Source organism: Drosophila busckii, chromosome 3R (assembly GCF_011750605.1).
Source record: "Drosophila busckii strain San Diego stock center, stock number 13000-0081.31 chromosome 3R, ASM1175060v1, whole genome shotgun sequence".
In the NCBI taxonomy this organism is placed as follows: domain Eukaryota; kingdom Metazoa; phylum Arthropoda; class Insecta; order Diptera; family Drosophilidae; genus Drosophila; species Drosophila busckii.
In genome coordinates, this window is record NC_046607.1 from 8,867,469 (window position 1) to 8,884,352 (window position 16,884).

At 41.7% G+C, this 16,884-nt stretch overlaps 1 protein-coding gene across 3 annotated transcripts in view; it reads right to left on the reverse strand.

Moving 5' to 3' along the window:
- The window catches only part of LOC108601587 (homeobox protein homothorax), a 95,565-nt gene that overhangs the window by 33,594 nt on the left and 45,087 nt on the right, over positions 1-16,884 (reverse strand). For 2 of the 3 annotated variants that reach the window (XM_033293993.1, XM_033293992.1), the window contains exons 7-8: positions 12,228-12,351; positions 677-724 (exon numbers count right to left, since the gene is read on the reverse strand). In XM_033293993.1, coding sequence (XP_033149884.1) covers positions 677-724; positions 12,228-12,351 — 172 coding nt within the window. The remainder of the gene's footprint in view (positions 1-676; positions 725-12,227; positions 12,352-16,884) is intronic. The other variant, XM_033293994.1, reaches the window with a different exon arrangement.

Below are 16,884 nucleotides of genomic sequence, written 5' to 3' on the forward strand. Positions count from 1 at the left end.
ATCAAATTCTCAAGCTTAAATCACGTGCCACATGTTGCTGCTGCTGCTCTTGCTGCTCTGGTTGTTGTTGCTTATTAATGAAAGCGAAACGCTTTGGCTTATATAATCACGTCAAGGGCTTCACAGAATGTGGCACAAGTTCATCATCATCTGCATTATCATTATGATCAGGATGTGGCAGGCGTGGCAGGCATGTTGAAAGCTTTGAGGCCGCCACTGTTCAATTTATGAGCCGCAGACAGTCTTTGGGGCCCTGCACATAATCGATTGTAGTTTTTAATTAAAATTTAACTTTATAATGATTTTTTATCAGCTGCCTGCTGCCTGCTGCCGGCCGCTGCTGCTGCCGTCTTTAAGTCTAAATTAAAAAGAAATTTCTCATTTCAAAGCGTATCAACTTAAAACAGGAAGCGGCCCCAACGCGCTAAATGGGCGTTCGCCAAGCGAAACGTGATCGGGAGCAGCAGCAGCTCCACCGTCGCGGATTATTGACAGACGAACGACGACGATCAGAAGTTTGATCGCTGGCTGTCCAAGTTGGCAGTTTGATTAATGTGCGAACTACTGGCCACCCACCCATACCCATACCCATACCCATCCCTAGGGCTGAGCCGAGAGCGCGCCCAAGCAAACAATAAAATGTGTTAAATGACTTAATGTGAAAAATGTGACTTACCATCGTATGTTAGTTCTGAAGGATTGAGTGATGATAAGAACTTACCATCTGCAACGAAAGAGAGAGAACATAATAAAAAATTAAACATTAATCATTATTAATTATAGCATACATTACACTTAATACTAATTAATGCTAATCGCAGCTTCAAGCCTGTCACTGGCCAGGCGCCAGGCTTAGTTGCAACTATTGCAATTTAAACATTTTTTTTTTTCATCGCAATTTGCATAATTTACGCATTAAAATTGCGCAGCCTTTTTTTTGTGCATTTAATGCATTATTATTATTAATTCGTTTATTGTGCAGCATTTAATTTAATACGCGCCCGCGCCGCATAATGTGCAATAATTATTTTAAATTCACTTTGACAAGTTTTGCTCTCCCACTCGCACGCTCCCTCTCCCTCTCACTCTCACTCGTGCGTTCTAGCGCATGTTTTAATTTTAATTTAATATTTTAACATTGTCTCTCTGTTGTTTGTGTGTGTGTGTTTTAATTTTGCTTGCGGTTTGGCGCGTTTTTGTTTGTTTTTGTTGCTTTTGTTATCATGCAACAAAAATGCAAATTAACGCACAGATTTCCGACTTTTTCATCTTTCCTCTCTTTCTCTTTTTTTTTTGCATTCATTTTTATTGTGTATATTTTTAAATATTTATAGCTGTCATGGCTTATTTAAGCTGTTGTTGTTTTTTTTTTGGGTTCTTTCTGCTGTTTGCATTGCATTTCAATAAATTATTTAATTTGAATATTTAAGCCCCAACTGAACAATTTATTATAGTTTACACAACTTTATGCGACATCTGTGCAGATAAAACCAAAAATAAACTACAAATAAAATGTTAACATTTTAAATCATTACTCTTAAATAATTATTAGTTAGTTAGTCATTAGTAAATTTATTATGCTTGCATTTAAAGCTGAACTAATGTTTGCAACATAATTACAAATAATTGATAAAATTTATAAAACTATTACTTTGAGATTTTCCATTCTTTTTGAATGTTTTTCTACAATTCAAATATAATAATATATAAGCCTAACTAATATTCTTATTATTTTCTATTATTTGAATATTTTTTATGAAGTATTTATATAAATTTCTTTTTGATTGCGCTTGGTTTTCAAATATAATAATGACAATTGAAATTTATTTATTTTAAATAAATTCTTTATGTTTATAAAAACGTCTTAAGTTGTTTTTTAAGTGCTCGCTTTTGCTTCTGCTGTTTTTGGAGATTGTTGTAAATAAATCAAGGCATAATTAACCTGACGCTGTTGCTGCTGCTTTTGATGTTGCTGCTGCTGCTGCTGTTGGCCGTGCGTAGAAATAATTTTACTGTCAATGTTGTCAGCAGTGACAGTCGAACATCTTAAATCATTTTGTGTGCTTGACAACCAGCGGCCCCCAAATGCAATGAAATGAAATTCAAAAAGCGCAACAGCGCTGGACACTAAACGCAGCCAAATGAACAACGTGCAATTCGCACTCGCAGCAGCAACAACAACAACAAGTTGAAGTTGCAACAGCATTGAGCCAGAGCCTTGATGCGTTGTTTGCCTCGACGAGGCGACGTCAAAAATCGCCGTGGTGGCAATTAAATGTCTTCGACGCTCATTGCCAACGCCTCACAGTTGTTGTGTCTCGTGTTGCTCTCGCTCGCTCTTAACTTGGCTGAAAGGCAGCAAGTCAAGCAGGGCACAAATAACGCCCAAATATGGCGCAATTTCAACAGGCAACGAATCGATTTGGCCATCGATGCCGATTCATTTCAATTCGTTGCGTTCTTTACGATTTATTTATCACCTGTCGTTGAAAATTGAAATTGCATTTCGCTTGGGCCAGTACCTGCTGCTGCTGCTGCTGTTTCTTGCCAACTGAGTGAGGCCAACGCCCCAGGTAATCATTGTCAACAATTAATGAAATCCATTGTGGGCGTGGCAGCCTTTTAATGAACAGCGCACACACATGAGCACATGAGCGTTTTCTATTAGAGAGCCACAGAGTCAAGGCGCAAGAAAACAGAACTCATCAACATAATGTATGACGCTTGCGGCGATAATGAGCTATAATGGAGTCGAGTGGAGTCGGACTCCAGACACAGAGTGCTAATCGACAAGCTGCAGTTGCTGCCCTTTACTTTGGCTGCTTGTTCCCTTTTTTTTCGCCTTTTGCATATATTTAAAAGCCTGAATTTGTTCGCTGGCTGGTTGATCGACTAATCAGCAGGCAGCAGTCTTGGAGTCGAGTCGCCGCTTGTTGGAGTAGAAAGTTGAAAGCTGAGCTTGCTGCTGGCGGCTTATCAATGCACTTTGCCTGGCTACACGTAAACTTACTTTACACGCGTAAATCGCGCCGGATAAGCGCCGAACCGCAGTCTGCGGCTGGGCCTGGGCCTTGGCTCCGATAGCTGTGCGCACAAGCTTAGAATTGATTTAAATCGTTGTACTTTGCATATTTTGCACATTTTTATTGGCAAAGGATGTGCGCGGACTTGATTGGCATGCGGCTCTGCGCTGAGCCCACGTTGCAGTCATTAGAGCGCCAATTGAGCAGTGGCAACAACCAAAGAGACAGACGGACAGACTTCGTGCCAGTGCGCGCTTTTACGCTTTGCTGAGCTCAGGACTGGGCACTGAGACTGCCACTTGTACTTGCAACTTGCACTTGAGCTGAACTGAGCTGAGCTAGCACGCGGACTTTTTGTTGCCGTCTAAATTGTCGACAAATAGTTAACACAGGCCTGTGCCTGAGCCAGAGCTGGGGCCCAGTGCTGGGGCTGGAATGTTGTCGAACGCTTTGTAGCCAACAAGAATTTTGTGCATAGCTCAAAGTAGTTGCAGCCAGGCCACAAAGCAAAACAATGATTGAGAGCAACATGCAACAAGCAATTGAGAAAGCAAAGCAGCATGACTCGAACAAAGAGCCAGACAGCCCGAGCTGGGCCAGCTGGGTGGCCGCCTGGCCAGTTCCAGCCAAGCTATGGATTAATATTATTTTTATTAATACAAATGCATTTTATTTGAACGTTGCTGTGCGCTCATTAATTCATATCAAAAGTGTAATTGAAAACCGCATAAATTAAGCAAACAAACAATTTTTGTTGTTGCTCTCGCTGTCGCTTTGACATTTGGCTGCATTATAGTTTAATCTTATTAAAATATTTATATTTATTTAAAATATGCATGCAATTTGTTAATTTAACTGCTGCGTTTGCTGTTTCACATTTATTTATGCCATGTATATTTTTTTCAAAAAGCAGTTTTTGTTTTTTTTTTTGTGGTAACCACTGCGCTTAATTGCATTTTGTATATGAATTAATGAATTTTTTATCAGTGGCCAACACACACACAACTGCAACTGCAACAGCAACATCTACTCAAATATGCATTATATATGTATATATAGCGACTCTCCATAGGCATCATTTATTATACTTTTTTTTCGTATTGTTGTGTGTGTATTTTTTATTGCAACTGATAATAGAATTAAAGCAACAAACATGCGCCAACCGCAGCAATGTTTTTTATTTGGATTTATATTTGCCTGTATTTAATTTCATTTGTGGTTGTGGCTGCTGCTGCTGCTGCGAGAGAGATGCAACTATGTCTAAAGACAGAGCCAGCTGCATAATGAGACTGACGAATCGCATGCGAGCGAGCGAGCGTTGTTAACAATGCCATGATAAATATGCACTCAGTTCTAGGAATTATTCTTATCGAGACAAAAAGGGTTCGCTCTAGTTTATATCGCACGCATGCGACTAGTTTCATTAAAATGCAATTAATATGAGCCTTTCAGCACATTGCAGGCAAATTAGGCGAGCCCAATGTCGAACCAACTGACTAGTAGGGTGCGTCATAATTAATAATACACCTTACTATGTAACCATGTGGTGGGCACAACGACAATTAAATATACGCACTGTGGTCAGAGCATTTCATTAGCTTGACATTACAACAAAAAGTGACAAAGCAACGGCAACTTAATGCAATTGCACAAGTATTTGTGCACACACACACACTCAGTGTATAACTCAATCCATTAACGTTTTGATAAAGGATCTTTATGACGACACTCCAAGCGACGGCGGCAATCATCATCAGTAACAACAGCAACAGCAACAACAACAATTGAAATTGCTTTGGTACGTGTCAGTATAAGAAAAACACAAACAAACACACACACACACACGCACTTACACACACACTCACACGTAGATAGAGTGAAAAGTAATTGCGTTTAAATGCGTTTACATTAAGCCAAAATGCAGCTCGAGCCGAAGTTGGACAGACGCTTGGCCTAATTGCAGCCACAACTTGCATCTCGCTCGCACCTTCTACTATATATACATATATAGTGTTTGTATAGTATCTATCAGGCACAATTATTATTACACTTGTAATGTGACCATTAATGGCATTATTAATGCCAGCATTCAAGTTGGCCAAGTCAACTCCATATAGTTCCTATATATATTGCTCTATCTGGCTTTACGACAAAAGCTAAACAACTCAGCCGCTCCCCCCGCACTTCGACACTTGCTTTGGGCTTGGGGCAATCCCTGAACTGAACCAACGTTCAGTTTCGTTTTAGTTTACGACTTTTTAATAGTTCTCACATATTTTTTATAGATTCTTTTGCCGCTTGCGGTCTCGCACTCTCTCTGTCTCTACATTGATGTTTCAGAATTATTTGTTGTTGCTGTTTTGGCCAGCAGCACATAAAATTGATTTCCTTTTGCTTCGCCAGCGCGTCTCGGGCGTTTACTCTGCCTGCCTGTCATAAAATTTATGTTTATGTCGTAAAAATGCGTTCGATATTTTTCTGTGGCTGTGTGTGCGTCTTTTTGCTTTTGATTTCCGCTTGCCGCTCTCTTGGATTTTTACTGCCGACCACACCAGGTGGCAGTTCTTAAAGGGTTTGCAATTCCCGCACAGACAACGCGGCGTATGCGTAACGGCTGTAGGCATTACCCCAAAATTGTCGCTGCCTTGATATAAACAAACGACTAACATTTATTTTTATTATGCACCTTTTTTTTGCGTTGTGGTTGCGACTTTTACTTAGCTTAAGCGGTGGGTGGGGCGGGGTGGTGGGTAGAGTACTAGATTCTAGTTATTTTAATGCACATTTTGTTGGCAATTCCAAATTAGGCAATGTTCTTGGACCTTTTACTGTTATATAGGCCAAGTCACTCAATGTTCAAGGTGTGCTCAGAGTGGGTGGGGGTGGAGGGTGGGCGCCTGTGCTTGGTGGATGGTTTTTGCTTATAAAAAAGTAATTTTCTCATTTCTTGTACACATTCAAGGCTTTTTGTATATTAGAAGAAATGGCTTTATTTATTTCTTATATGTATGTAAGTGGCGGCAAAACTTTTTCCACTGCCATACAATGTTTTCCTTTTCGTTTCTCGGTCTCGTTCTCGTTGCTATTTTCTTTTTTGGCTCGAGCGCCGTTAAATTGGCAAGTTTGTTGTGCTAAGTTTGGGTCTCGCTGCTGGAGCACATAAATTAGAGGCACAAATTAGAAATTATGTGCGCATTTAAATGTGAAGAGAAGCAACTCCGACGTTCCCAGCTCCAGCTCCAGCTACGGGCTGCAGTCTCAGTGCCATATGTTGTTGGCTCTTGGGCTGTCTGTCTCTAATGAAATGGCTGCGTGGCTTGCAGCAGCAGCAGCAGCAGGGCCTTCAATGAATATTTGAAGAGCGAGCGAAAAGAGAAAAGCAAATGAAACTTTTGCTTTTACTTGGTCTTTTTGCTTTTTGGGGGCTACGGCGCCATTTGGCGCTACAAAAGATATTTTTCCATTGAAAGCAAAGTTGTTTAAATTTAGCAGCAGACACATATGTGCGTAGGCGTCTCAGTGGGGTGGGGTGGGCTGAGCGAATGCTGAGCGACAATTGGCGCAAGATGACACAAAGACGAGTTCAATGTTCGTTAAGTTCATTTCAAAAATATATATATAATTATAATGCGCTGGCTGCTATCAGTTTCGACAACTTTATTTCCTTTGGCAACTGCTTATTATGCTCTTCAGTCGCCCCCCTCTCGCATAGTTCCCAACACTAATGTCGTTTATCATTAGGGCTAGCCAAAAAAATATATTTATGTATATTTACTTGCCACAGTTTTCTTCCTGTTGACGCAAGATAATTTGCCTCGTTTGTCTGCGCGCTCCCATTACAAAATGTCAGAGAAACGAGAAATTTTCCAACCACACGGCACGCCCATAGACAGAAAAAAAAAAAAACAAAACGCCCACGACACGCTCCAGACAAGAAATTGGAATTGGAATGCTTGTAGGTGGCATAACTACCTGGTAATGCTAATGGCAGAGTCGTAGCTCTAGCTACATGTGTATAGGGTGGTACCCAGGTGCTTAGTTGGGCGGGGGGTGGGGCTAGAGCCGCAACGCATAATTTGTCATTGAATTTGTTTGGTTTTGGGGCTGACTCCTGACCAGCCTCGAAGCTCAAAGCGGCCGCAGGAGCAGCTAATGTCTTAGGTGTTGTTGTTTGCATAAAAAACGCACAGACGAGTGTCACCCTCGTCTTAACGGTACTTGGGAGGGGTGGGGGCGCTCTAGCGTTTCATTTAATGGGCGTGTTGACCACTCGAAATGTTTTTGTTGCCATTTGTTGCTTAATTTGCGGCTTACATTTAAAAAGCATTTAGTGTCGACTGACTACAGTGTCGTCCCGCCAAGTCTGTCCACCTGCTATCTGCGCTTGCTGTGGAGGTCGCCAAAGTTCGGCCACAGTCTTGACTGCGTACACACACACACACATATGTATAATTATAATTGCTGATAAATGTTTCATACTAATAAACACTTAAAGCGAGCGAATGTCGGACAGCAGCAGCCTCGAGACTCCACCGCACCGCACCGACGTGTGTGACGCTAATGCTAATGACACTGTGCGTCCAACGCCGACGTCAGCAGCAGCGGCAGCAACGTCGATGCTGACGTCGACAATGGTACAGCAAATGGGAATGATTTGTGTGAGAGATTGCATGCCTTGCAGTGATTTGTGTTTTTAGCGTGGAGCGCTGAGCTGAGAAATGCAATTTTAAACGGCCTTTTAAAGGGGGGGCACAAGGGGTGGCGACACGAGTGGCCAACTGTAAAACTGAGGCGATAAGCCACTGTCATCAGCAGACTGCAGCGCGTTTTGATAGCTCTATTAAAAACAGCAACAAATTTATATATAAATTGCTGCTAGTTGCTGATTGCTGTTGTTGCTTTGGTTGCTGCTGCTGCTGTGCAAAATGGCGATACACTTATTGAAGTTTACACAAAATAAATGTGAAAATAATGAATAATAAAAGTCAAGAAGAACATGACTTTTTATGACTGACAACAAGTGCAAACGGTCTGTCTGTCTATCTGTCTGTCTGTCAAGTCACACACACATACGCACATGTATGTGTTTTTATATTTATATTTGTGCGTTTGGTTATCAGCATACGGTTACTGCTACGACTTACAGCTGAGCTGTGACTAATTTATGCGACCGCCAGTGTAGCCAGAGATCATAACTAGATTTTGACGAAATTTCATGCCTAGCAAGGAAGTTTGCATTTTGTCGCCTGCACGCGGCAAACCCTCGCAAACAATGCGCCATTGTTGTTGTTGTTGTTGTTGCTGGTGTTGCTTGTTTGTCAACCTCTGAAATGGAATTTACCGCCCTGACTGAAGCTGCTGCTGCTGCTTCTGGTGTTGATTATTTTGTTGATGTGCTCGTTGAGTTTGATGTGGTGGCTAACCCCGCCAGTCGACTTTGCCTTACCCCATCCCCCGCTCGACAAGCAAAAAGCCAAAGCCAAAATATAAAAAATCCCATTGCCTGCTCTGGGAAATTCGATGCGCATTCTATTCATTGGCGTGTCGGTCCTAGAAATATGATAATGTGCCACAGCCGAGAGCAACAGTCAGTTCGTAAATTTTCATTCTAAACTTGCAAGTGCGCCAGACAGAGACAGCAGCAGCGTCGAGTCCTCCCCAGTTAGGGGATGAAGATGTATTGCCTTTTGTGCAATTTGACGTAATGTTACATAAGCTCTGGGGTGCTCATTATAAAAGGCAGCAACAACAACAGCGCAGCAGCAACATTGAATTTCTGTTTCAGTTTTCTTTATATTCGCTGTTATGAATTTCGGGTGTTAGGTTAGGTAGTTGCAAGTACTACGTGTGGCAGCTGTTGTCCCTTTTGGGATTGGTCTCTGCTCGGGCTTGGGGTGCAGCAGATATAACAGATATGGGTAATTCGCCAGAGCGCGCCAGTTTCTATTCAAAAGTTGTTTAATGCGTAAAATTTTAATTTTTTTATCGCCGCTGTCGTTTCTGGTGGCGGAAATTGTGTCAGCCTTTTGACAAAAGAGTTAAAAAGTTGTGGGAAACATGAGGCTCAACCAGATGCTTCAGCCCAAGGTGTCAATTTTGGGGCGTGACTAAAGTTATGCGCTTATGAATTGATTAGCAGAGCAGGTATTGATTTCCTTATGGCGAGGCAGTTGCTATGCGAAATTTCAGACTTCCGCCTTGTATTCCATTTAAGGCAGACAAATGCTTTCACATTACTTGAGAAAGCGAGCCAACTAAATTCTCAGGCCTGAGAATGAGTCTGAGAAACAGAAATTGCTGTTGGCTGTTGGTACAAATGAAAATTGTCTAATTGTGCGTGGTAAGATAACAAACAGCTAGCGGCCAAAAGGGACAGCGAGCTTCCTGTCATTGTTATTGTAACTCTTGTTGTTGTTGCAGCACATTTCGTCAATGTAAATAAGCAGAAATTGGGCGACAAGCAGCAGCAGTAACAACAAAAGATAATCGCCTTAGTAGCAAAAACGAAAAGTGCACTTCAGCTCAGAGCTGAGAATGTGGGACTGGGAGTGGGACTGGAACTGTGGCCTGGTTTGGCATTAACACCGCAGTGACAACAGCAAGCTGCCACATCGTATGTTGCATGCCACCCCTTGTTATTTTAAAACTGTAACAATTGGCAATTGTGTGGGTCTTGCGGCCGTCGCGAGATCACAACGCAGTCAGCAGGAAAGGATAACACGCACTTCTGAGGTTCAGGCTCAAACTGAGGCTGCCCCACGCCATGAAAGTTAATTTACGTCACACGCAGCATTTTCAATCAATGTCAGCCCTCAGCCCTTACCCAGGGAGGGTGCGAAGGGTTAGTCGAGGGGTTGACCGCCTGCTGTGCTTGTTTATTTTCATTTGCGCTGCTGCTGCTGCTGCTGCTAAAGCAATCAAATTGATCTCTGGTTTTGATTTGCATTTAAGCGACACTTGACGAGCTGCGACTGCTGCCGCTGCCGCTGCCGCTGCCTTCTTAATTCAATCTAAATAAACAAACGCACTTTTTAAACATATTTTCATAGCTGACATTTATCGTTCATTTAATTGCGCATTAACTGTTGCGCCAAAAACACAGAGAGAGAGAGAGAAAGCAAAGTAAATAAATAAAACTGACGTTGAAACCCATCATCATCATCAACATCATTGTTATTCTTTCGGTTTGGTTTGGTTTGGTTTGGCTTGGTTTTAGTTTTAGTTCGGGTTTGGGCTATACAAATATTTTTTAATTGAATGCAACGCCATTTGCTGCTGGTAGGAGTAAGCGCACGACGTTTGATGAGGGTGCCCTATAATTATAATTATAGAGTCGAGTCTACGAACACACGAACGACCTGACTTGTGGCTTGGCAAACTAATTGCTGGGATTATTTATTTATGGAAATCTATCCAGCCAAAAGTCGTCGCGTTTACGCCCCACACATTTTCAATCATGGACTGATGAGGCCCCGAGCAATTAGTCGCTAGACAAGCCAAAGACTAACAAACTAAAAACTAAGCGTAACTAACATTATGCAGATTAGTTAGCGAACGAGCGAGTCGATTCGACTCTACGCATCATTAGCATGTGAACTTATTCTCTATGACAATCTCTTGAGCTGGCAACAGCAACAAAATGAGTGAAAATTTAAGTTCTGCTTTAAAATTTGCCAGTTCTTGTTTTATTTCTTACTGTCGCGCTAGCAATTGCCTGACCTCATAAATTACAAAACGATTTCAACTCAAAATTTAAGCGCAGACAGAGTCTGTGCCAGTCAGCTAGAGAGTGAGAGAGAGAGAGAGAGACCGAGCCAGGACATGGCATCCTTGTGCCTGAAAATTTTACTGTGCGCTGCGTTTTTCTTTATGCCTTTGCTTTCTGCGAAAAATTCCTGTCAAAATTGATAAAAATCACATTTTCCATTTGAATAACATTTTACGAATTCGTGCATAAAATTACAGGCAACCCCTCGCTGGTTACCCCCCAGCCTTCTGCCCTCCCTCAGCTCTTGTGCACTGGAATTTGAAGCAGCGCATTTCTTTGGTAACCACATTCCGGGCTTGTGCTTGCTTGTCTACTTAAAATGTAGAAAATATCTATTTGCTACGCCCCGAAAAACGCGTCGCAGTCGCTCGAGACTCGAGACTCGAGACTCGGGAGTCGGGACTCGGGTGGGGTTTTTGCTTTCTTCTTATCGCCATGGTGAAAATTAACATTAAAATTTCGCTCGCCTGCCCGCAAACGCAAAAGTTATTCAAGTGTAGATAATTTTCATTCACACACACACACACAGATACACACACGTAAACTAAAGTTGCAGCTTCAACTACTTATGAGTGCGGCCGAAAATTAAATTTGTCTACAAAGTAACTCGACGTGTAGATAAATCAATCAAAATGGCGCGTCGTCGTGCCAGCGCACAAAACTCGTTACAAAAATCTTCGTTGTTGTTGTTGTTGTTGTCGGCGGCACTTTAAAGATATTTTAGCAAAAATAAAATAAAATAAAAAAAAATGTATACACGTCAGCTTTTTGCTTTAGCATATGCAAGCTCAAGCTGCGCGTCATTTGGTCTACGAATATGTCCGAAAAGTTGCGCCTTCTTCGAAATCGGAAACTGCATTATCACCTTGGGCCACTCGACTGTTCTTCGACTCGAGTTCTCTGGAGTGGCCCAGAGTGTCTTTTTCGAGTGTTTGGCTTTGTTGTATTGCCGGCAAACAGCAACAGCAACACCAACAGCAACAGCAACAATGGTAGCCACAACAGCAACAGGCAAAAGCACATAAAAATTATTTTGCCTATCACCATAAATAATTCAACGTAGAGCAGCTAGTGACGCTAAAAAACATAAAAATCTTCAAAAAGGCAGCGCCAAGTGCAAACGCACTCAAAATATTTCGAAAACAGAAAGAAAAAAATTAAAAGCGAGCGAAGATTTCTTCGAGTGAGACAGACAGCGTTCGTTGGAGTGAAGAGTCTACAACGATCTGCGCTGAAGACAGGCAGTCTACGAGTCTCTGGAGTCTCCGAGTCAGGTCGAGCTTAGGGCTGTCCCTAAGTGTAACTGTTTGGGCTTAAAGCTCTTCAAACTGAAGCAAACAACATAATCAGAATCAAAGAGCTGAGCAAAGAGCGACAAAGCTCAGACAAGAGGTGTAAAGTGTCTTGAGTTAAAACCTAGAGCTATTCGCACTTACCAGGGTCTGATGTATCTAGGACAGGTGGCTGCTGTGACAAGGGGCCGGGTGTACTACCAGCGCCCGGCGAGCGAGCATCATCGTTCATTGCGCCCCCGTAGGACAGCGATGAGCTGGGCGGCCGCTGCAAATAGAGAGAAAGCAAATTTTGCTCATTAATACAGTTCAATAAATCGTAGCTAGTTTATGGTCTTATGCGATAGATCAACATTAGGTGTTTCTTAGAATTAGTTACAAATTGCTTATAAATGTCGCTTTAAATTGACACAGCAACCATAAAATGAGGCACATTAAACTTGAACATGCCAACAATATAAAAATCGCAGACATTCTCGATCTCGCTCTCTCACTTTTGATTAGTCGCTGTGTTTGGCCTGCGCGCACGACTGTCAAGTTGTCAAAACTGCCAAAGAGCGAGCGCATTATGGCCAACGATCGTGGCCTAGGCCTAGACCACACCAACAACAACAACAGCAACAACAACAACACGATCGTGTGCAAATATAAACTTATATATGAGTTATCAAATTAATATGCAACAGCTGCTTTGGCTTTGCTTTGCCAAAGGTCCGAGACTGCGACTGCGACTGCGACTGTGACTGTGTCTTGCTCTCTAACTAGGAATAGAACTCAGAGAGTCTCATCAGCTGCAGACATTGAAGCAAACAAACTGACGACAGCGGCGGCATATTAAGCGCCTTTGTCTGCAGATACCAAAAATGTCAACGTCCAGTTGCCCATAGCCATATACAGTGCCGGACAGAGAAGTACGCACACACAGAAAAGAAAATTTTACTTGGCTTGCACTTGAAAATAGAAAAATATATAAAGCCAACTTATAATGTTTTTAATAAAATCAAAAATATGTTAAGGCTGCATTTTTTGGAAGGAATCGTATTCCAAATTTTATCGATATTAATGCAAAGCTTATCTAAGGTTAGTCATTCAATATCTGGTAAAAATAATATAGTGTTAATCTCTTTAACTTAAAGATATAACGACTTAAGTTTTTTTTGAATTTGTTAAAGAAAAATTAATAAATAAATCCTCTCATTTATACAACATTATTGTAACGATTCAAATACAAAATTCTGTTTTATTTATTTTATGAGGTTCGTATAGCTTTCTACTGATAGCTCGGAATGCTCAATTTTCCGGGTTTAAGTGCCGAACTAATGACCTTAAGGTATTTATGACATTTTTCACTTTTTAATTTATTTCTATATGTTACACCTTTCACTTTAAGTTAAAATGATGCATTTATTTAAATCAATCAAAGCAATCTGTGATCTAAAAATGTTTTGGAATTTATTTAGCCCACGCTTTTTAATAGTTTCATTAATTAGCCAACATTAGTGTTTGTATTTTTTTGTGCGCCACTGTATATACCTGTGTGCATATAGATATATATAGCGCTCGCAATTGATCGGTAACAGCAATTTAAATTCTGCTAATAACAACAAAATTTCTTGTCGCTCAACGGCAAAATATTGCGATACGCATTAATTTTATGCACGTGCAGAGCTTTATATACACAATTTTTAAACATAAAATTATTATTTTCCCAAGCTCGTAAAAATTCTTGACAATAAATTTGAAAAAGTTTTTGTTGCTCTGCTGTTGGTTTTTTGTTGATTAATTTGGCATGCAGCGCACATCGCATGTGTTTTCGCTAAATATTTGTTAAATCGCATATTAATGGCGCCCTGGTATAGACAATTGTGTGTGTATGAAAGTATAAAATGCATTTGATTTAGTGACATTTGTGTTTACTAAATAGTCAGAGCCAGAGCGGAAGAGAGTGAAAAGTTCTTTTACAATTTCCAAGCACACGCCGTATTAATAATAGTTTATAATTAGACACGTTGTCTGCATTTTGAACAACGTTAAGCGACGTTGTCAACTAGCTGCCTCTCTTTCTAGCCAGCGCTAGTGCTGTCTCTTGTCTCGCTAATTGAGCTATGAGGTGTCTCTTGATAGCCACATAAACAATTGCCAAGCTAAGCGAACGCGACTGCCAACTGGCGACTCGATAAGCTGCCTTAAGCTGTAAAAAAGAAAATGTTTTCCATACTTTTGTGCTATTATTTTATTTTTTAGCCGTGCATAGTTTTCGTAGCAATTGAAATGCTGGGCTATGATAAAAAAAAACGGGGCAACCGCAGCCTAATTTGTGGCTCATTAAATGAAGCAATGAAACTATTTAATTAGCTGCATTTAACCAGCAACAACAAAAAGCGATGAAGCATTAACGAAAAGTGCTGCAGTTTTCACTCAAAACTTTCCTTTTTTGTATGTGTGTGCGTGTGTGTGTGGTGGATATTTGATAGCGCTGTCGGTCAGTTAAGGGAATCTTTCACACTTGCCGCACACTTTGAGCGCTGAAGCTGAAGGTTCAGCTTTGAGGATGCTCCACGGCCTTTTGGGCTATTGAAATTGTATCGAGTTACGAGCAGAGTGTTTGCAGCTTTGCATGCAGCATGCGGCATGCGGCATGCGTCGGTGTTAAATGCCAGGCGCGCTCCTTGAAAGGACTGAGGTGTATTCAACTGGCAACAAAAAGCATCGAGCGGCATCGGCATCGGGCTAAGCGATGCGTGCATTAATTACATTTTCAATTAGCAGCCCAACAGGCCTGCAAATTAAGCTATCGAATTGCCATTGGCACGACTATCTGAACGGTCGGTCCGTCGGCCTTATCACATTGCATGTCCGGCGACAATTATTATCAAATATTGGTTTTTATTTAAATGATGCGACCCAAACTCGCTTCAATATTAATGAAAGTGAGGACCTCATGCCTTCTATTTAGTTTTTTTTTTTTTTGGTTCATGCTTCACATCACGTAATGTTTTAGCCCCCAAAAACTTCACCAAACTCACTCCAAGCGACCCAAACTTTTTCACTTTACGGCCCTTTGGGTGCATTAAAATGATCAAGAAACAATTTTCGTTTACCTTTTCGTTTGCTGTTTTTTGCTGTGGCATGAGCCGGGGGGCCTGGGGGCATGCGACTTGTGCGCCTTGGGGCCTTTGGGTAGCTGCCAACCAAATTATTTATTTATCAGCTAAACGCAGCGCCAATAACCAAAATGGCGTGCTCAGCTCTTTAAATTTTTAATGCGCCTAGTGCGTCAGTGCGTCAGTGGAGAGTGTGTGGCAAGTGTGGCAAGTATGACAATCGCTGTGCTTAAAAATGCAAACGTGCAACGCATTAAGCTGCCGCAAAATTCAAATGCTATCAAAAAAGTAAGTTGCTGGTCAATTGGGCAAAGTTTTGTTTGATTGTCCGCCGCACACTTCATTATGGCCATCCCCCAGTTCATTGTTTGTCCGGCCTTCCGAGTGAGTTGGCTAAGTCGGCTCAGTCGGCCACGTACGCTTAATTGCTACATGAAGTCAGTGCCGCGTGCCACGGCAAAAGCAAAAAGCAAAACATGCAATTTGCCAAACTAGAGCAAGAGATTCGACTCTATAATTAACTACTAGCTGGCAATCACAGCGAGCTAATCACTACAATCAACAGTTAGTACACACACACACATACACACGAGTGAATACACACACACACACACCCTTGGCAGGACGAAAAGAAAACAATCAAATTATGGCAAAAGAAGTTTCGCCAATGCGTCGTGGGAAGTAAATTTCTCGCTCACTCGCTGAATCTACGCCCCTGTCTGTTTGCAGGGCGTGGCAGCGCGTGTGTCAGCTTCAAAATACTTATGTTGCTTATGATGATTGTAACTCGGCAGTTGTAATTGCCCGCACAGCATTCGAGACCGAGACGGAGGCCGATGCCGAGGCGTGCATTTGACATTTTTCAGCAATTTGAAAATGGGTAAACTCAACTTTTGCCTGCGGCCAGACAACAAACATGAGAGTTAGAGTAAGGGTAAGGATTAGGGTTTTGGCCTCGTTTCACAATTAAAAACTGCAGCTTAGCATTTATTATGCTATTTTTTTCTTTGCTTCTCACATTGCTGTGGGTCATTGTCATTGGCAAAAGTTTTAGCTGCAGGCGATGCTTATGTATGTTTATATATATGTAAGTGCTTAGTACTATTTGCTGAGCCCAAAAGTGGACGTGAAACATATTTTTGCTACGCACACACACACACACACACACACACACACACACACAGTCGGTTGACTGACAACCACAAGCAGGCAACACTCGAATCCACATATATCCTTAGAACAAATAATTAAATCCTTTTTACATGGACGCACAAGTTTTTCGCTTCGCTTCTTTGCTCGCTCACTCACACCCCGCAACCGAACGAAATACCATCTATATATATATATATACGAATTCCAATCCGCATAAAACCCCCGACGGCTGTTTGTTTTGATGGATTTGTTGTTTGGCATTGCTTGGGACACAAAAAGCTTTTGTTTGTCTGTTTATGTCGTGTCTGTTGTTGTTGTTGTTGTTGTTGGTTCTGCTCTTGTTGCCGTTGCTGTGGTTTTAGCGCCCTGGAGGCAGCGCTTAGTGCGGCTCAGCTAAGCTGCCCCAACCGCTTGCTCGGCTGCGGCTCTATGCGTTGCCTCATGCCCTTGCCGCCATTTTTCGCAGCCAGCCCCTTTTGTTGCTGCTTAATTAACGGTATATAAACCAAGAGAGTGCTCCACCCACTAGAGAACAGAACAGTGTG